The following is a 20,711-nucleotide window of genomic DNA, read 5'->3' as shown; positions in this document are numbered from 1 at the left end:
ACGCTGAAACCAGGCTATCTGCCGCAGAGTGGGGGAAAAAAAAAAACAAACCAAAAAACCAAAAAAAAAAAAACGAGCGAGAGATAGAGAGAGAGAGAGAGAGAGAAAGGTCTCGGAATTCCAGGAGAAAAATGCACGCGACCCTGGACGTAGCTTTCAGATAACATATCCCGGGCAGTGAAATAAAAGCCCTGGAATGTTTTCTACACAAGGATTGCAAGGATTGCTCTCTCTACCTCTCTCCTCCCTTAAAAGCAGAGTGTTTACCTCGCAGGAATATATTAGCCACAGTTTCCTCCTGTCAATATTTAAGAATTCTCAGAGACTTCAAGGGGCTGAGTTTTTCTCTTTTCGCAGCAAAATAACTGCGAGAGACATTTGTGTTTGCAAGGAGTTTTACGAGGGGTCTGAGTACATAAGAAGAGCAAGGCATTATGCACCGGCATAATAATTAACTGTATGCAATATTTATTGCCCTGTGTTGTTTGTTATCATGCAGGCGAGTGCACTCAATTGAGGTTTAACAAATATGAGCCGTATTGATCAAATATAATGAATAAATATGCATATGTATTATTTATCTGTGCACACATGTAAACACACAGGAGCCTCTCGCTATTGAGGATGAGAAAAGCTGTCTGCCACTGCTCCTGCCTTCCCGTCCACCCTGCCTCTGCGCCAAGAGGCTGCAGAGAAGTAAGGTTTTGGGGTTTTTTGTAATACAAAGTATCGCAGATATGGGGAAAAAAAATAAAGGTCAGCAATAAAATTTGTCTTAGCATGGAGTATAATTGTAACAAAACACTGCTGAATAAAAACCAAAGATCCCACTGGCTGGGGCAGCATCGTCGCGAACCATCTGTTGTGTATTAAAAGCAGTGCAGTAAATATTGCTGGAAACTAATGTGGTACCAGATCCTATAGGTGCGGGGGCCTGCCGAGCTTTCCATATGCTGGATGTGCGGATGGTGTGGCGCACCGAGGGAAAGGAGTCGCATCGGCCTGGAGCTCTTAGGGCGTGATTTTGCATAATCCTGATGGAAGTTTGCATCTTCCAGACAGAGAGGGGAGAAGAAGGCAAGGAAGGCAGAGGAAAGGCCTCTCTGGCCGTCCTGCTCCATCTGACGACGATAGGGTATGCAACTGCTGACGTCACTTCGCATCAGGACCGAGGAACGAACGTGACCCAGGCAGGAGCTCATCTGTTTCTTATCACTTGGGAAGTTTCTCTCGCTCCCCTCCCATCCTACTTCCCTCTCCATTTCTGCCCTTCCCCCCCACCCCCCGCCTTTCTTTTTATTCCCTACATAAGTCGGGGCAGGCCCCATCCCCATCCTCGACCCCATCCCCATCCTCGCCCTCGTCCCCATCCCCATCCCCGCCTGGGCTCCCTGCAGGGAAGGGACCGGAGGTCGAGGCGCACTCCCACGCGGGGTGTCCGGCCCTGCCCGCCTCCCTGGGCCTGGGTCTTCCCTTCCCCCCCGATTCCGATGCCATTGTTCGCGCTCGCAACCCAACTTTGGCTGTCGATTCAAAGCTCGCCAGTCCCCTGGCTCCTGCATTGTACTGAGGGTCACTTACTCTTTTCTCGGAGTTAGGCTCTGCTCCTTAATCTCTCCTCTTCTCTGCTCCTCATGAGCTGTCGCGTTCTCCCCACGCACCCGAAGCTGCCTCAGAGGCTCGTCTTGATAAACCTGCTGCTAATCTCGGCCCGGTGCAACCAATACAGAAATAAAAAATCTCTCTCGCTCTCTGCTTCCCCACACACCTCCTTTTTTTTTTCGTTCCCCCCACCTTCCTCTTCTTTTCCTCCAGGCTTCATTCGCCTCAGAGTGCTGCCGTCTTTAATTATGGGAGATACATTTCTTCCCTGGGAGTCATTCATGTTTTTTAGGTGGAAAGGCGTTTCAGCGGAGTTATTTTTGAGCAGGGACCAGTGCCCTACATCCAGAGGCTTTGACTGAAGTGCAGATTGAGACATATCGGGTTCCCTATAAAAGGATCATTTCTTGTGGGAGGTTGGACACGAAGTTTGGACTCGTGACTTGCATTCCTGAGAGACATGCATATTTTAAAACAACAAAGCAAGCTCGGAAGAAGGCTTAGAGGAGGGGAGGGGGAGAAATAAAAGAAAAAACTTCAAGAAGTTACTAAGTTACAAACATCTGTCAACATGGAACAATTTGTGTGGCTCTCAGGGGGAAAAAAGTACCTGCTATTTTTATTTTTTTTATCACTTCAGGGAGTCTCAGCCACTTGCTGGAAGTTGATGTGGCTCTCCAGACGCTAAGAAATGCAGTTTGGCTCAAAACTGGGAGCTTAAAGCGCTTTAGTGGCCTGTGAATTTAAATCCCAATTCCTTCTTTATCGGCTCTTTGCGTGGAGCTGTTTAAGCGTTTCAACAGATATCTCACCTCTCAAAAAGAACCACAGGTGGGGGAAAGACAAAAGGAGCTCAAATGGGGCGACTCGTGTGTTTGTTGAAGGAAGCCACTGGCGCACCCGATCCCGCAGTGCAGATAGCGGAAAAGTGAGAAAACAAGGTGAAAAAGAGCAGCCCTGAATTGCTGTGAGCCCTGAGGGGAATAGGGATCCTGGGGGCCGCGGAAAGCACCCCCCACTTCAACCTCCTAAGGGGAAGGAAGGGGAAAAAAAGTATATGCATGCATACATATATATATATATATATATATATATATATATATATATAAAAATTAGGTTTCGGGGAGGTGAAGGGAGGCGCTGGCCGCAGGCAGCTGCAGGTGGGGTGGCAGCTTGTGGCCGGACAGCAGCGCACGGAGCGCTGCACGCAGGGCTGCACGCCGCAGCGGTGTGGGCAGCGGAGGCGCGGGGTCTGGGCTGCTGCCGGGAGTTTGCAGACAAAAGAAGAAGGCCTAATGGTGAGCTGGATATCTCTGTTAGTTGTCAGCGCTGGTACACGGCTGCCGGGAAATGCTAATCAGCCCTCGCAGAGCGGGATGCAGCCTAGGTTGACTCCTGGCGTACAGAAGCACATGCACTCGGGCTACTGCAGGGTCTGTGACACGCACACACACACGCATGTCGCTCCTCACTCGGGTCGACCATGACCCCCACGCTTTGGCCTGGGCTTTGTTTAGTCCAGCGGTGGTATGATCCACTTTAAACGTCATATACAGCAAATACCTTCCTAAATAGCATAATAGCATAGCTTACAGCCAGCAGCCTGTTTCTTCTCTAAGGAGCCTCTCCCCAGCTGCTCTTACCCCCTTCTTCCTTCTTTTTAACAACTGAGGGTATTTTATACCTGAAGTTTTGGATTTGATCCGCTGCTTTAAGTTTGGTGAAGGGTTTTACAGGAGAGGAGGTTATTATTGTATATCCAATGATGAATTATACAGCCATCATTGAAATGACTAGCAGCGAATCTAATGTCAGCCAGACAGTCCAGCTTTGAAACGTTACCCTGATTTTATAAAATTTGAGCTAAGGAAAAGGAGGGGTGATATAATTTCCCACGATTCCTTTTACTAAGTGTTGTCTTTCCACGCAATTACTTTTATAAACTGATTTGGCCCATTATACGTAGTGTCTTTGTATTTCTAGTGGAGACCACGTGGATGCCAGAGAAGAGATCCAGACATCCCTCCTAAAGCCTTCTTCGGAATACCTCCAGCACCCCCCTCTGCACTCCAGCCCTTGCATCCCAGTGGCCATCAAAACTGGTCTAGCAAGAGTAGCCTGGGTCCCCATCTTTCTGTGGTTTCGGCAGTGTCAGGGAGGGGGTGTTTCCTGTCCTTTCCCACAGGTAGAAAATGCAGGTTTTTTCTGGTGGCCGCACCTTGCACCGGGACTGCCATAGAAAAATGTCCGGCAGGGGTGCCCTCACTTGAAAAAGAAAAAAGCGGTAGGTGACTGCACAGCACTGTCATAGCACCGTCAGAGACGCCTTGGGAGAAACGGGAGGGAAGAAAAAAAGGGCAGGAACTGTAATGTGGGACCACCTTGGGAAGTGGTCGCCTTTCCCGTCTTTGCAGTTTCAGACTTTGCTCCCCGGCTATTTTGCGCTGAAGGTGCTCAGACAGGAGAAGGGGTGGGTGCTGAAATGCTTAAAAGGAGCATTTAAACCCAGAGCCTTCAATGAAGGAAGAAAGAATGGGCGTGGAGGTAGAAAAAAGTTGGAAAATGGATTCGCTGACAAGTAAGGATAATAAATGAGAGGCGCTTTCAGACAGATATCTCAGTCGTGAAATTGCACCCAGCTGGTTGTGTAAGCAAACAAATAGTTTCATGTTAGGGACTCTCGACTTGTGGCTTGATGAATAGAACACGACAGAGGTAAATGGCTCTTTAACTCATTTAGGAATAAAACTCTTTGGCTTCCTAAATAAGAGACCTTGTGACGCCATGGATCCTGAGCAAGTACTTTAACAAGAGTTTTATTGGTTTCCACTTCTACTCCTAGATCTCTCCTCTCATTCACCTCCTCCCTCACACCTCTGTCCTTTACCTTTTTTTTTTAATGTTTTACTATTTTTATCTTTCCTTTCTTGCATCCCTCCTTCCCGTTCTTTGTTTCTCTCTCTCTCTTTCTGTCTCTGTATTTTTTTTTTCTATTCCTCTTCAAAAGCACCTTGTAGGAAAAATTCTCCCACATCATCAACGCCTGGAAACCCAACAGGTTTCAAAGTACCTGGACATATCAGGTCTGTCCACGGCACCTTAGAGTTGTGGTTTTGGAAATGTATTTATTTTTTATTATTACTGGGGGAATCACCGCAGAAAACTCATCCTCTCTCTCTCTGTGACCCTCTGCGGATTAAACACAGAAGGGCGTCTAAAAAAAATCCCACATCAAAGTCAGTGGCTGTGAAGACAGTGAGAAATCGAACCTTTTAAAACAAATATATAGACAGGTTTTGTGGAGGTCATGCAGTTTTTGAAATTAGTCCCAAAGATACAAAAGAAACGGAACAAACGTGGAAAAGGGCAAGGAGACCCCGATTTCTGCCTGTCCCAGTAAAACAGGGGGCAGAGAATACAGATGTATGGATCTAAAAGAATAAAAGGAGAGGAGAGGAGAGGATGAGGAGAGGAGAGGAGAGGAGGGAGAGGAGAGGAGAGGACGAGGAGGGGAGGAGAGGAGATCGGAGGAGGAGAGGATGAGGACGAGGAGAGGAGAGGAGAGGTTCGATGAGGGAGAGGAGAGGAGAGGAGAGGAGATGGAGAGGGAGGAGAGGAGAGGGATCGAGAGAGGAGTGAGGAGAGTACGAGGATGAGGGAGGAGAGGAGAGGAGAGGAGAGAGGAGAGGAGAGGAGAGGAGAGGAGAGGAGCGGAGAGGAGGGAGGGAGGGAGGAGAGGAAGGGCAGCGGACGAGGCGGGCGCGGCGCGGAGCGGAGAGGAGGAGGAGAGGAGAGGCGCGGGCGCCCTATTCCTGTATTTCAGACTTATAAACTAAAGCTTTGAATAGTCAAAATGTCCCATGAAACCGGAGGAAGCATGTCGACATGTGTCTGTAACAGCCGTGCACACGCGTTCTCGGACACTCCCTGTGAATGGCTGCGCGCCGGGACACTCCTGGAGGGGGGGGCTGCAGCAAGCTCTGACATCCCTGCTGAGCCCTCTGTCCCTCTGTCCATCTGTCGGAGAGTCCATCCAGGCCAACCAGTGCCACCGTCCCTGCCAACCCTGCCTGCTCGCAGCTGGTGGCATCTGTTGTCCGTTGAGAAGGGGATGGTCTGGCTGCCACACCCCACAGGTAATGAGAAGAAACCAAACCCAACCAAAAAAATCAAACAAACACACTCCCCTCAAAAACAAATAAACAAAAACCCCCACAAACATAAACAAAGCAAAACAAAACCCACAAAAACGCCAACCAACCAAGAGAAAAAAAAAAAAGGAAAAATTCCCCCCCCCCAAAAAAAACCCCAAATCGAAAAAAACCGCAACAAAACACTAGTAAAACCGGAGGTCCTATTCAGCCCTTTCTGTCAGATAAAAGACATTTCTGTCTTTGTGTAGGTAACCAACCAGTCTCCTGCGAGTGAACCCACGCAGAATCCACCTTTTCTTGTATTGCTTCTGCTGACACTTGCAGTGACCCCGAGTCAGATTTTCGTGCAAGACCCTCCATTTACCTCAGCAGGAAAAAAGCCTTTTGCATCTTGATCCGTCGACTTTATTGGTGGCGATGAGGCAGGTCACTCGTGATGAAGTCCCATACCCACGTTCCCTCCCCAGTTCCACTTTATTTCGACGGATACGGGGAAAGTGGGGGTTATCCTTTACCCCCGCCTTTACGGCGGGTTTATCACCCTCCTCCTGCTGATGAAGGAGGTGGATGGAAGCCGAGCCACCCAAAAGGTGCCTACCGGGGGCACGGGCGTGTCGAGAAATCCCAGAAAAGGGGAAGCCGCAGCCCGTGGCGTTCACGCACAGCGGAGGAGGTACGCGCACACACAGGCGCGCACACACAAACGACCCTCGCCTCGGCGCTGCCCCTGCCACCGCCGGCAAGCCCCCCTCCTCCTCAGCTCGGGTTCAACCTACCACTTAGCAGCATTTCCAAATATTTATTCGATTAAATGTATAGAAAAGGCTTAATTGGGCGGTGGGAGGAGGCAAGCTAGTTAGCGAGGTGCTAAGAGTGGGAAAGAGGGCTTTGTAACTGCTGTGCCCCGAGCAGGTCCCCTGCGCTGGGCTGGGTGGGAGGGTCGCCCCTCTCCCAAATTCCACCGACCCCCAGCTTCCTCCCCTCCAACCCCACCCCAGCCTTTGAAGCGCTGCCGCAGCTTTTGGTGAGCATGGAGGGGCCGCGGAGCCCGGCGCGGCAGGATGCAGGGATGCAAGGGAACTCCCTGCCGACCCCGCCTCCTGAGGAGATTGGGGAGCCGAGGAGCCTCCGGGGACAGCGCCCAGGCCCCCGGCAGCAACACGGCAGAAGAAATGTAGATGGGCTAGTTTTAAAGCAGTATATTGTAGATTATGAGTAAGTCGGCAGAAACTTGCTGTGGGACCCCAGCCCGTCTCCACATTCACATATTATTTTTTTTCCCAGCAAATAGCACGCGATGACGCGATGATACAGTACTTTTAGCTGCCATATGAATGCTCGAGAAGCTGCAGCGTGACAAAGGAAAACATCCACTGACACAACGCAGACTGGGTAGTTAACACTTCAAAACACAATACCGTCTTATAAGCAAAGTTTAATAAGGGATTGAAACACTTCTTTCTAGGCACATACATGGAAATAAGTGCATCTCGTACACCTCCTCTACACCTGCAAGTTTCTTGGCAATCGGTGGGTTATTATTATTCATAAATATGAAAATTAATTGAAAAATATCTACGAAAAAGTTTATCTGTTTTCATCAGTGGGATAATACTGTAATGAATTTATTTACATCTCATTGGAAGAAGCCGAGACTTGTTTTTCTCTTCCGATATCCCCGTTTGTTTTGTTTATTTTTAGGTAGAGGGGGCTGGTTTTTTGTTTTGTTGGTTTGGGTTTTGTTATTATTTTTGTTTTTGTTTTTGTTTGTTTGTTTTGATGGGTTTGGTTTTTTTGTGTTCTGGTTTGGTTTTTTGTCTTGTTGTTGTTGTTGTTTTTCTTTCGTTTTTGTTTTTATCTGCTAATTCTTCTGGGTCCCAAATCACCTATCCCGCCATAAAGCAGTGCTGAAAATTCTTCTTTCAGCATCTCCCATGTCTGAGCATTCCCTCTCACTCCCTGTCGAGAGCCCGGAGGGACTGCTGGACTCCCTTTCTCCAGGGAAGGCCCCGGGGAAGGGGCAGGAACAAAGCTCTCACTCATGCAGTGTCCAAGTGAGTGACAAAAGGGAGGATGTCTGTCTGTCTGTCTAACTCCCAAATCCCTGTTCTTGTGTGCTCAGGTCTGGAATTATCCAAGTCCCCCCACTCCCAGCACCTATGAATACAGGCCGTTTCTCCAGCCTGAATGGGGTGATACCCCCATAAAGGATCTGCCCGTAATCTTGATTATCCAGCTATAACTGTCTACTGTATAGAGCTGCTCTCACCTCAGGTCTGCTGCGTCGAGAATATTAAAAACCCCAAGCGAGTTGAATTGAAGAATCTTGTTAAAGAAAGAAAAAAAGGGGCAAAAAAGAAATAAAGAATGAAGGGAAAAAAAAAAAGGAGGGGAGAGATTGTGAGAGAGAGGGAAGGAAAAAGAGGAGAGTATGGAAAATAAATTAAAGAGAAATTAAAGGGAAAACACTGCCCATGTCTTCACAAACTGAAAAGTTCTACCTCATCTAGACTTGTTTGGAGGTCACGGGAGGTGTCTGTGTGAGGGGGACAGTGTTATTTTTAAAGATCCAGCTTTATTAATACATTAAGAAAGAGCTCCCTTGGTAGTATGTGTTCTTACAGCTCTGTCTCAGATCCTATAAAACATTAATGCACTGAAAGCTGTTACAGAGATCGGCACCACCAGCTAGAAGCCTTTACCTTCAAAGGAGCTCCATTACAAAAACGATTTTTAATTTTCTGGGAAAAAAAAGACAAGCTGAAATGAAAAGGGGTTTTTGGCACAGAGCTCAGGCCCTGGCAGTGGGTGGGCCATGGTGTGGGATGTCACAGCCTGTGTGTTTTGCATGGCCATGGCACATAAGCATACATGAAATGCACTAGCTCACCACCCAATGAGCAAGCATCCAGCTGGATTTCTATATTAATGGAGTGGGAATACCCTCCACACACAGCAACTAGATTTGGGAAAAACATCAAGAGATCTGTTCTGGCTGACAGTAAGCACAAGGCATGCACACTGGAGCACATGTTGGGGTCTGCGAGCCCTTGGAGTGGAAAAGAAGATAAAACCAAAAAAAGTCAACCCCAGCCAAGCCCCCAGAAGTGGAAAGCCATCATGCCTGGGACAAACAGGACCCATGGCTAGAGTATGCCTCCTGCTGCACAGGTAGAGATGATGGCATGTGGTGACTTCAATCCATGCCCACGGTGTCTGAGAGTAAAAAGCAAGGCGTGAACTCAGCAGAAAATCCAGGTGTTGGGAAAAGGTGTTTCAAAAAGGGGCAGGCCAGCCTGATAGGCCCATCAGCCTTGGTGGAGAGTTTGTGGTGCCGTGCCGGTGAGGCGAGGTCACCTAAGGCATCACACTGCAACTTCTGCTCCCTTTTCCTAGGCCTTGACAGCTCAGCCCTAAGCTTATACAGTCAAGTGCATTTTGGGGCATCCTGTAGTTTGCATGACTTGGTTACCCCTCCCGAGTATTTTTTAAGTTCTCCTTTTTAGCACCAGTAAAGGAGTTAAAAATGTGGGGAAATTTTTGTTGCTGTTGTTTATGGGGCTTTTTTCCTTTTTTTTCTTTTATTTTTATTTTTTTTTTTTTTTTTGGTGAATTGTTGGCATGTTTCAAGCAACAAGACTCATGGGTTGTGGGGTGATAAGTTGTGGGGTTTTTTGCTAAAATTCTTTTATTTTTTTAAATTCTCACTTCAATTTTAATTCTTGAAGAACAGCTTTGACAACATATATCGCACTCATTATAAGAAGCAAAGGGTTATATCAAAAATTATTAGTATAGAATCACAGGAAACCTGGTTTGGAACCAGAAAAAAATACAAAACAGATATAGATACATAGACACAGGACAATTCTTTTATAATTATTTGGAAAATGTTATTTTCCCCTAATTCTCCTTTTTTTTTTTTCTTTCTGCGCATATGATGTTTTAACTTTTACCAAAATTGAAAATAAAGACTAATATATTACAAAAGGATAACAATGTTCATGTTAAGTGTTTGCGCATGAAAATTTTGTTGTTCTTTGCTTGGTTTTGGGTGTTTTTGTTCTTATTCTACACAAGGTTCAGTTCAGTTTCAATGCTTTTTTGTTTTGTTGGTTTACTGTACAGCATATATCAACAACAGTCCACAATAAATCCTGGAAGATCCAGTATCCCCTTCAGGTTTGATTAATATCCCCTCAATACTCATTTTTTTTTGTCTCTTTTATTAATATTATTTATTTCTTTTTTTTCTCCTCTCCGAAAGAAAAGAAAAGAAAAACAAAAACAAAAACAAAAAAAATAGGCCAAAAAAAAAAAAGGCGAAACATCACAACCTCCACGGACGACAGGTCCGTCCTTCTCCCCTCCACGGCCACATCTCTGCTCCCACTCGCCCTTTCTTTTGTTCAGTGTCCACCTCCCGGGCCCCCCCCGCACCCCGACTGCCCCTCGGTGCGAGCGTTCCCCGCTCCGCCGCTCCGCCGCCTCTCTGCCGGGGGTGCGGGATGGGCTCTAGGAGCACTGGATGGACATGTAAGGCCAGTTGAAGCTGCTCCCCGACAGTAGCATATCCCTGATGAGGGTTTCGATGGGGGTTTTACCTACCAAGCGGACGAAGAAGAGCTGCTCGATGACGGAGGAGGAGACGGTGCGCAGGGAGGGCAGCCGCAGCAGCAGCTTCCCGAAGCGGCTCGGCTGGTTGGGGTACTGGCTCCGCACGTACTCCTCTAGCGCGCACTGCGATTTCTCCTGGAGGCTCTCGATGTGCGCAGCATCCGATAGGCCGCAGGCGTCTGCCCACCGCACCGCACCCGCGGAGGCAGCCGCAGAACGGCGGCAGGCGGAAGGAGAGCGGAGGAAGGAGGTGGAGGAGGAGGAGGAGGAAGCGGGGGGGAGATGGTTAGTGGCTGGGAACCACACAGGGAAACTCCGCGAGGATGGGGGGCAGCACAAAGGCGCACCCCCCCATCCCATCCCACCCCATCTCATCCCGTCCCATTCCATCCTCTCCCATCCCATTCCATCCCATCCCACCCCACACCACCCCATCCCATCCCCCGCACCACTGCCAAATAAATAACGCGACCTCGCTGTGCCTCGTCGCCACCGTGGGTATTTTCACCGAGGATGCAGTGGGCTGCCAACACCCCGCTCGTCCCAATCACACACACAAACCCCCACACTTCCTTTTCACATCCCCCCCACTGACACTCCGCACTGTCGAGCGTGGTTTCTGCTCCAGGGAGCCCATCACCGGGATGGTAGAAACCAGGACCAACCCCCTTAAATAACGCCGAGAGGAAGACAAATAAGGTATTGGGGAAAATAATAATAATAATAATAATAATAATAATAATAATAATAATAATAATAATATAATAATAATAATAATAATAATAATAATAATAATAATAATAATAATAATAATAATAAACAGCCACCATAATAATAAGCAGAGTTGCACACAAGCAGAGTGAGACACAAGGAGTTTGTTTACATGGCTGCACATCACAGAGAGGCAGCGACTGGGTCCTGCAGAGACTGGCAGGGAGCCGGCTGGGGGATGCCGTAGGGCAGAGGAGTCTCCTCTGCTCCTGCCTCGCTGCCAGTGATCGCAAATTTGCGACGTCTTTGCGGGCTGTGTGATAAATCCGGTAGCAAAGGGCTAGGTTAGTCCCAGCTTGTGCTCAGCAGGCGTCTCAGACACAAAGCTGGGGAGAGCTGCAGCAGCTAAGCCTTGCCTATGAAACCAGAGAGACTCCTTCCTTATAGGTGCTTCTGGCACCCAAACTATCAGAAACATACACCTTGCACTTGCAGAACTACATGACCTGGGCAAACATGCACTAATCTGAGAGCAGAAGCCCTTTACATCCACATATTGTATCTATATGCGTTCTTCTGTTTATGTAGCTACAAGCAGAGAGGTCTGGATGCATCTCTGCATTTGCACACACCTAGAGACACTTACAGGCACATATCCTATCTCAGAGAACACATAACCCAAACCAGAGGATAATTGTGCACCAGCTGCTTGTGGAAGGACTTGCTCAGGAAACTACAGTCATGGAAAAGTGGTGGGTATGCCCAGATGGTTGAAACCATCCACATTGCTTCGAAGATTCAGAATAGATACTAAAAACTAAAAGCACCAAACCAAAACAATAACCTAAAAACCTAACCAAAAAACCCAAGTAACAAACAAACAAAAAAGCCTCCAGCCACCAAGATCAGAGCAAGGCAGTCAGCTAGCAGTGCACGTTAACAGATCAAAGCCAGATTTTATTAACGTATAGATCCATATATGAATTCATTAATGGTCCCCAAAAAGACATTATAAAAATGTGAATGAAGACTTGTGACCCTGGAAAGACACAACAAATCAACCAATTTTTCAAAGCTAAAAATAAAATAAAATAAAATAAAATATAAAATAAAATAAAATAAAATAAAAAATAAAATAACAATAATAATAATAATAATAATAAAATCTGTTGCACAGGCATTTTTGAAGCTTAAGTCTTTCCTTACCAAGAACTGACTTTACAAAGATTTCTGAACACCTTCATCTACAATGCTATGGCCTCAAGCAAAAATACAAATAAAACAAGCCATAATTTAGGAACTTCCGAGAAGGAGAACCTTTGACCTGAGCTGTGGACTTGGCAGCCCTCAGACACACAATTATCTGAGCCAGACTGCTCTGCTAATCCATACTTTACCTTTAATGCAATGATATTTTGCAACATCTAAAGCACCAGGTTGCAACTTATATATCTATCAAAAGCTGGGGCCTGTTCTTGTTTGCAATACATATCAAAAACCACAGACCTGTTCATATGTTGATTGCCACAAATCAGATTCCATATTTACATATATCTTGCTATTTTACATGCATTATCTGCCCATTATGCATTAGGATCCTATTCAACTTCCAAACAATGCAATATGAAAGGGTCTTACTGACACCCTGGCAGAGCTTTTTTCTTTATGCCCCATATGTCATACCCTTAAGGTTAGTAAAATATTTATCAGACATTTACAATAAGTGCACCTAGAAGTGCAGGTCACTGGACAATGTGGATGGGGAACTTGCTCTCTAAAGGGCATCAGCCTGATGCGTGTTTGAAAAATTGCCCCCGGTTTTGCCTTAGACCTCCAAAAACTCAGAATTTTCTCATGCCGATAGTATCTGTTTGGCTTAAAATATTTTAAATGGTCTGGCATATGCGTTCACTTGGGTTTTATTTCACAGCCTAAAATGGGGGTAGGAAATCTCAATTCTCCCTTCAGAATGAGATTAAAAACAATAATAATTAAGGGATCCACCAGTCGATTAGATTATGTAGCCCAGAGAGGTGCAATCTATGGGAGAAATAATGCAGCCCATGTTTACTGAAGGTAAAATTATTATTCCATCTCAGAAAGTGGGCTAATGTGAAAATCCTGTGTGTGCCTTGCTTTTTTTATATGGCAGTGTGTCAATAAGGGAAAGCTCTATATTTCTTCTTGCAGTCTATGGAAAAGAAATTATGTAAATAAATAACCATTACTGTTCAACACACTCCAGCCTTCCCCTTTGTAGTGGCGGCAATGTATTTCATGTTACATGTTCAGAAGAGTTTAGTGTTCAGAAAATATAGACATAATCAGCTGGCATCTAACTAGAAATCAAAAGTTCTTATTGCACTGCAAGTAGATTTATTTGATTTATGTTATCTGTCTCTGTCTGCTCCCAGAAGCATTTATTTATGACGATGAAAAGGTAGATGCAAGAATTAATAACGCTAAAGTTTGGCAGCGGGGAGGAGTGAGGGCAAGGAGGAGGGTATGCAAGAGAAGGGTAAAGGAGGAAAGAAAGGAGCTGGTTTTGGGTTACTACACTGCTTTTGGATGGTGTCCAGAATTTTACAGAATAAATACTTGCTCTCTGGAGCCTAAATGTAGAAACCACAACAGAAAAAAATCCATGCCAGTTTTAGATACTTAGTCCTAAGTAAAGGACTTTGGACAATATGCCTAAAAATGTCTTTTCTGTCACTTAGAGTTTGTTTAAAAGTTGGATGACTTTGAGAAAGGCTTTTTATTAATTCCCCTCTGAATATGCAATGAAAACAAGTTTAGTGAAAAGTGGAAATGTGTGGATGGGGTAAGGAGTAGTACTCCTTACAGCAGTAAGGAGTACTCCTGACAGCAGTATTTCCATTTTCTGTAATGCCCTGTGTGATCCTGCTCTGAAATAATATTATTGTTCCCTTCATTCTCAACTCCGCTGTGGGAAGGGGCTTCTCCCTTCACAAATGTTATTACATTTGGTTTTATTATATGTAAATGAAGGGCTCCTCTAAAACCACTTACCCTTTTTCTAGCCAAGGTCAATTGTTTCAGAAGTAAAGGGGAAAGACTGGAGGGAACAGGGAGAGAAGAAAAAGAAGAAGAAATAAAATATTGCCTCATCCATGTCCCTATCAGTGACAACTTCCTTCATAGGGCCTTTGACATGTGGAAGGGCTGAGGCACAGGCCAGACATTTTCCCAGCTCTGCTTAGGAAGAATCTCTCAAAGTTGGGTCTGGAGGAAAAAAAAAGGTTCTCCTTGACTACCTGTGTGTATTGATGAGCTTCCTGAAATGAATGGGAAAGGAAAGTCTGGGAGTCTGCAGGCAGGCTGTGGAGTTAAATCACCCTGATAAATGCAGGCAGGTCTCTTTGTCACTCTTGAAAAACATGTTTCCATCAAGAAGACTTATTATGATAAAATACATTAAAATGTCGAGTTGGCTATTCAGTAAATCTTCCATTTGTTTTAAGATTTGCCCTATATCCTTTGCAAAGAAATATTCTCTCCAATGCTGCGAGACTGCATTTGCACTGGAAGTAAAAGGGGGCAGTCACAGTACATGTCTCTGACCACCCTGCATACAAATTAGATACTCCTGTCTAAATAAATTATCTGATGTTCAAATCGATATTAATACTACATTTGCTACATTACAATATAGTGCAAATTTAGGAGACATTTTAATACAATGTAAATACTATCTTTCGTGCTTGAAAGGCAGCAAATATTGATGGATTATAAACTGCTCAGTGTTAAACAAGGCCTTTGAACGATTTGCCATCTTTGTTCAGGAATGCTTTTAATTTTGCCTTGGCCTGGTTTTAAGTCACATTTATCAGAACTGTCTGGTTATTGCTAATCGGGAAAAGAGGGGAAAAGCTCGTACAAGAGAGGAGCTAGGGGATGGGGAGAGGGGATATAAAAATCAAAAAAAAAAAAAAAAAAGAAAAACAAGTAGGAAATGTGGCAATTAGTCATATCGTGATGATAATTAGAATAATTAAAAAACTACACTGCCCAGACTCTTATCTTGCCTTGTTTCCATTTCCTATATTTCCTTCACATAGTTCCCCTTTGATGTTTATAAATTCTCCCTTGCAGGTTACAATAATAGTATACGTATTATATTCTTATAGGCTATGACCAGAGCACTTCAAAGTCAATGCTAATGCAACTTTCCTGCTAGTTAATTCAAACCATCTATCATAGGGAAAAATTGTTAACATGCATGTTTCCACCGCCTACATTTAATTTGATTTTGGTTTTTAGTATTATTTTTTTGGAGGGGCTGTGTGTTAAAGAGCCAGTATCAGTGGCAATAAGGATGATCCCTGGACCGGAGTGTGTCCCCATCAGGTGCTATGCTCCTCGACCTACAGTCCCTTTCCTTTAAAAATAATTCTATTTAATTTTTTTTCCTTATTTTCCTGCATGTGGTTTGGGGATTTTTTTTTTTGCCTTTTTTTTTTTTTTCTAGACATCTCACATCCCCAACCCATCCCCTCACCTGAGGTGAAGAGGACGATGGCTTTCAGGCAGCTGTATTCAGCCGAATCGACGTGCAGCGCCTTCAGCTTCTCCACCTGTTCCTGGAAGATGCGGATGTGGTCCATGAAGGCGACAACACGGTCTGCCGACATGGGGGAGGCGTGGAGGCCGGCGGCGGCCAGGAGCGGGGCCACATGGAGGGGCATGGAGCACTGGGCAGCATTGAGGACGAAGAGCTCGCTCCAGGTGAGCCGCAGCAAGGCCACCTGGTCGGTGATCTGCAGGTCGGGGAAGAAGGGAATATTGCGGGCCCACTCGACGGCGCTGAAGAGCAGACGGGCGGCCAGCTCGCAGATGTTCTCGATGCCCATGATGTTGTTGGGCTGCATGCACTGGCTGCCGTAGCGGGAGGTGGGGTAGGGCTCGGCCCGCAGCAGGAGGGAGATGTATCCCGAGAGATAGCAGTGCCCGTTCAGAGGGTCGCCGTTGGTCAGGGCGTACTGGCCGGGGTTGGGTTGGGTGGGCGGCATTCTTCCTCGCTGAACCGCTGACAAAAAGAAGGAGAGAAGGAGAGGAAATGTGCATCCAGGAGGCTCGCAGGCATCGCCCCGGCGGCGCTGCCAACCAGCCGGAGACAATGCCGGGTTTCTTCCCCTCCCCGCCACCGCCTCGCCCCCGGCACACGCACAGGCACGGACAGACAGAGGCATGCGGAGTCGGGCAGCTGCCGCCGACCTGCACTGAGCCCCCCGCCCGGCCCCTACATCGGCCCCGGCCCCGACCCCGGCTCAGGCAGCCTCAGCCCAGCGGCAGCCAAGCGCGTTCCACTCCCCCCACCCCCGACCACAATGCAGACAGGCTTCACAAAATAAACAGATTAAAAAGAAAGGGAAAAAAAAAAAAAAAAAAAGCCAAGGCAAACAAGACAAATCCGCACACAACCCCCTCTTCCCCCCTCCCCTCTCGTAACAAAAGAAAGCCCCGCACGTAAAAAAAAAAAAAAAAAAAAAAAAAGAGAGAGAGAGAGAGAGAGAGAAAATCAAAGAAGTCCTCCTCCGGGTGGTAAGAAAGTAGAGTTAAAAATCACAGCCAACTGTAAAAAAATATAGCCAAGCTCTGTTGTGAATCCCAGTCTATTGCCCTGGTACTACTGAAATTTACAAGTAAACTGATGTATAGCTCTTTAGAATAAAATATAAAATAAAATAATTCATAAAACCAAATGCGCCCATATTCTTCAAAAATACCTCGTCGTTACCCTTCAAGCTGGAACAGGTCGCAGCGTTCCAGCTCCCCACTGCTAACTTTATTACACAGAATCAGCTTTCCATCGAGTCCCCCCCTCCCCCGCCCAGCAAAGTTTTCCCTGCTAAAAGGAAGAGAAAGGTTAAATATTATCAAGGGAAAGGGGGAAATAAAATAAAAATGTCCGAACTTACAATAGCCAAACATTCGTGGAAAAAAAAGGGGATGGTGTAATTAATATCTTTGGTGAGCTGTTGCCACTGCAAAAGCCTGCAGTCAGCGTTGCACAGTGAATGCACAAGCTTGCAACTGCAAAAACACTGGATTCATTAACCATCTCCACACAGAGCGTAAGCATGCCTCGAGTCCCGAAAGCTGACCAAAGTTGGGGTTTTTTTTGTTGTTCTTTTTTTTTTTTTTTTTTAAGTGTGTACATGAGTTTTACTCCATCAGTGCCAGCGTTTGCAGCCGCTTGCCATGTAAACAAATGTAACTTCAGGGGAAGATACGGCTACTCAGGCTTGTACCCTGCACACAGACACCCCGCACAACCGCACAAGCTTGCTGGCACACACCCGCACATGCAATCACTCATGTTTCCGGCGTGCCACATTTTTCTCAACTTTCTCTTTTCTTCCCCAACGAGCCCTTCTCTCCACCCGGGCCAGACCTCTGTCCTGCTGCCCTCCAGCCTACTTCTCCCTCTTCAATCTACTTGCAAACTTGGCAGGTATTTTTCATTTATAACTGCGTGCACAATTTTCACTTTTCTGTTTATTTTTTCTCCTCCTTCCTTTTTTTAAAAAAATTGCTTGCCTCCCCTCTCCCAGGTGCCTATCAACAGCCCCTGCAGCTATCAATGAAGCCATCATATTTGTGAGCTCTTTCAGATCTGGAGCAGCCTAATTCAATTCCTTTTCTTGTGGCATATAAAATACAGTTTTAAAATCCCTGCTCCGCAGAATTAACTGTTTCGGTGATGTGACGTCTTTAGAACATCTTTAACGACAGTCACAGGGTAAATTTTAAACCGAGAGAACATGTTTCAAGGAGAAAAGAGGGCAGGAAATCCCCCATACACGAGAATGAATCTGAACGCAAGGAAAACCACAGACAACTTTTGGAAAGGAGGAGAAAAAAAAAAACAGAGCAGTTGGAAATAGTGGGAACCCCGTGGCAGATGCAGGCTGCGGATGCTGCTAAAATGAGAAGAACCGGTAAAGAGGTTATAAATCAAGATTTGTATGAAGACTTTAAGGAGAGGGTGGAGTTTGATGAAGAAATAAATGAGCAGCGCACTAAAAAAAAAAAAAGAAAAAAAAGAAAAAGAAAAAACAGAAAGAAAGAAATGACAGAAGTACTGAAACACGATTCAGTCACAAACTTTCCTTTGAACGCATGGAATGAAAACAAGGCCAAATCTCTCACAGAAGCACACTCCAGGGCACCGGGAAGCACAGGGAAGTGAAGATAGAGTAGCACGTTTCCTCCCCTTATTTTTTTTTTTCCCCTTTTCTCCCTTCCATCTTTTTCACACCCTTTCCTCTTTCTCTAATTACACGTCTTTCATCTTTCTTTCGGGAAAAATGAGCCTGAGAGATGAATCTACCGAGAGGTATTGCAGGTTTAAAAAGAAATGATGGGGTGGAAAGGGGGTGGGGAGGGGGTGAGGGGGAAGGAAGCTGAATGGAGTCACATCTCGTACGGGAGAAAGATGTATCTCCCCCCACCCTCCGGTCTCATGCCAACAATAGACAAAACCACATCTAAAACACGCACACGCACACACGCATACACGCGCGCGCAGGGGGAAGTGGGGATAGCGGCTAAATGATAAATATTTAGCAAGCAATTGTAATAATAGTAGTAGTAGCAGTAGCAGTAGCAGTAGTAGTAGTAGTAGTAATAATAATAATAATAATAATAATAATAATAATAATAATAATGATAATAATAATAATAATAATAATAATAGTAATAAATTTTCTGCACAATTATCAGGAAAGGGGAGAATGTGGCAGTGCCGGAGAAGGGGGTGGGGAGAAGCGGGAGGGAGGGCAGGAGGCACAAACCGAAAAGCAAAAGAAAACACCACCAACCACCATCGACAATAACAACAGAACCTGGTGCAAAGCTGCCAGATGGAGTGCAGGCAGAGGAAGAGATTGACATGTGCATGGAAATATATAGAGAGTCCTGGCTGGATTGCTACGGAGAGCCGTAAATATATATATATATATATATATATATATATATATATATATATATACACACACAACACACACATATATATATGTGTGTGTGTGTGTGTGTGTGTGTATTTATTTTCACATATTTATATTTATGTGTGTGTGTGTTTGCACGCAGCGCGTGTGCGCTCGCGTGTGTGTGTGTATGTATATGCATATAGGTGCGCGTGTGTGCGCGGACGGACAGGCAGACACAGACAGACGGAGAGCCCTCGCACACGCACGCCTGCACAGCCAAGGGGAGAGGGGAGCGATAGCATAGTAGGGAAGAAATATTCACCTTCCCGCCTCATGCCCACTTTGAGGCACTTCTTGAGGCGGCAGTACTGGCACTGGTTGCGGTGGTGCTGGTCGATGGGACAGTTCCTGTTGGCGCGGCATGTGTAAGTTAAGTTCCTGCGGACGCTCCTCTTGAAGAAACTTTTGCAGCCCTCGCAGGTGAACTGGCCGTAGTGCTTGCCGCTGGACTTGTCTCCGCACACCACACATTCGATGTGCTGCTGGCTCTGCCCCGAGCCCTGCTGGCCCGCTCCCTTGTCTCCGGCCGTTCCCGGCGTGGAGGGGGCTCCCGGCTGGCTGGGGGTCTGCGGGGTGTGTGGGGTGGCCGAACTCCCCTGCTGCTGGGGCTGCTGCTCCCGGGCCGGCTGCGTCGCGGCGGGGTTGGGGCCGCTCGGAGTGCCTCCGGCCACGTCTTCCTGCGGATCTCGCCAGCTGCTAACTACCATTGCCATATCTCGGGCCCAAAAAAGTGCTGGGGAGCGGCGCGTCTCGCTGCGGGCTGCCGGGGAGTGAGGCGGGGGGCGGGGGGGTGGCGGCCGCCCGGGCGCCGGGGGCGAGCGGAGAGCGAGGGGACCCTTGCTGCCGCCTGCCTCCGCCTCGGCTGCCGCCGCCGCTGCCCTGCTGCCGCCGCCGCTGCTGCCGGCTGGAGCCGCTCCTGCCGTTTTCTTTATTTTATTTATTTTTCGCCGCCGCGAGCCCCCCTCCTCTCGCTCGCGCTCTTGCTAATTTTTTTTTTTTTAGAGAGGGGGAGGGGGCGACGGAGGATTTTCTCCCTCTCTCTTTCCCCCCCCCTTCCCTTTCCTTTTCCTCCCTTCCTTTTCCTTTCCTTCCCTTCCCTTCCCTTCCCTTCCCTTCCCTGCCCTTTCCAGCGCTCCCCCCTCTTTAAAATACCCTCGTCTGACCGCTTCTCCCCTCTGCTCCCGCTCTCCCCGGCTCTCACTGCCTCTCCTCGCCCTCCCCCCCCCCCCCCCCTCCGCCGCCACTTCAAGTTGCAAAATCAGAAACGGCAAACAAGGCTGTCGGGAGAGGCATTCAGGAGAGTAACACGCCGGACACGCACACGCAGGCAGACACGCGCGCAAACGCCCGGCACACGGCTCCCCACTCGCGCACTCGCACACACGCACGGGCACAGGCACACGCGGTCCGGGCGCTACGAGCGCGGAGGATGTGCAGGCATAGAGGAAGCCGCGGCGCCGCCGAGGAGGAGGAGGAGGAAAAGGAGGAGGAGGTGGAGGAGGAGGAGGGGAAGGAAGAGGAGGAGGAGGTCGCCGCTCGCCGCTCGCCGCCGCCGGGGCTCGGCCGCCGCCGCTCCCGCGGAGGCTGCTGTCGCCGCCGCTGTCGCCGCCGC

General features: G+C 47.2%; 1 protein-coding gene across 3 annotated transcripts; it reads right to left on the bottom strand.

The window, feature by feature from the left end:
* Positions 1-7,185: 7,185 nt before the first annotated feature.
* On the bottom strand, positions 7,186-19,882 carry NR2F1 (nuclear receptor subfamily 2 group F member 1). 3 transcript variants are annotated; one of them, XM_050987116.1, is made up of 4 exons: positions 19,362-19,882; positions 15,607-16,134; positions 10,365-10,552; positions 7,190-10,280 (listed from the first exon to the last, which is right to left on the bottom strand). In XM_050987116.1, exons 1-4 carry the CDS (start codon positions 19,810-19,812, stop codon positions 10,272-10,274), a joined length of 1,176 nt encoding a protein of 391 aa, XP_050843073.1. In that variant the 5' UTR covers positions 19,813-19,882; the 3' UTR covers positions 7,190-10,271. The 3 variants fall into 3 exon arrangements, with proteins under 3 accessions (XP_050843074.1, XP_050843073.1, XP_050843072.1); XM_050987117.1 differs by lacking the exon at positions 19,362-19,882 and adding an exon at positions 17,027-18,726 and having other exon boundaries at positions 7,186-10,552; XM_050987115.1 differs by having other exon boundaries at positions 7,191-10,552.
* Between the last annotated feature and the right edge of the window lie 829 nt (positions 19,883-20,711).

This window comes from Serinus canaria, chromosome Z, assembly GCF_022539315.1.
Source record: "Serinus canaria isolate serCan28SL12 chromosome Z, serCan2020, whole genome shotgun sequence".
Classification (NCBI taxonomy): Eukaryota; Metazoa; Chordata; class Aves; order Passeriformes; family Fringillidae; genus Serinus; species Serinus canaria.
The sequence above is the reverse complement of the archived record's forward strand: the minus strand, read 5'-3'. Positions and strand labels throughout refer to the sequence as shown.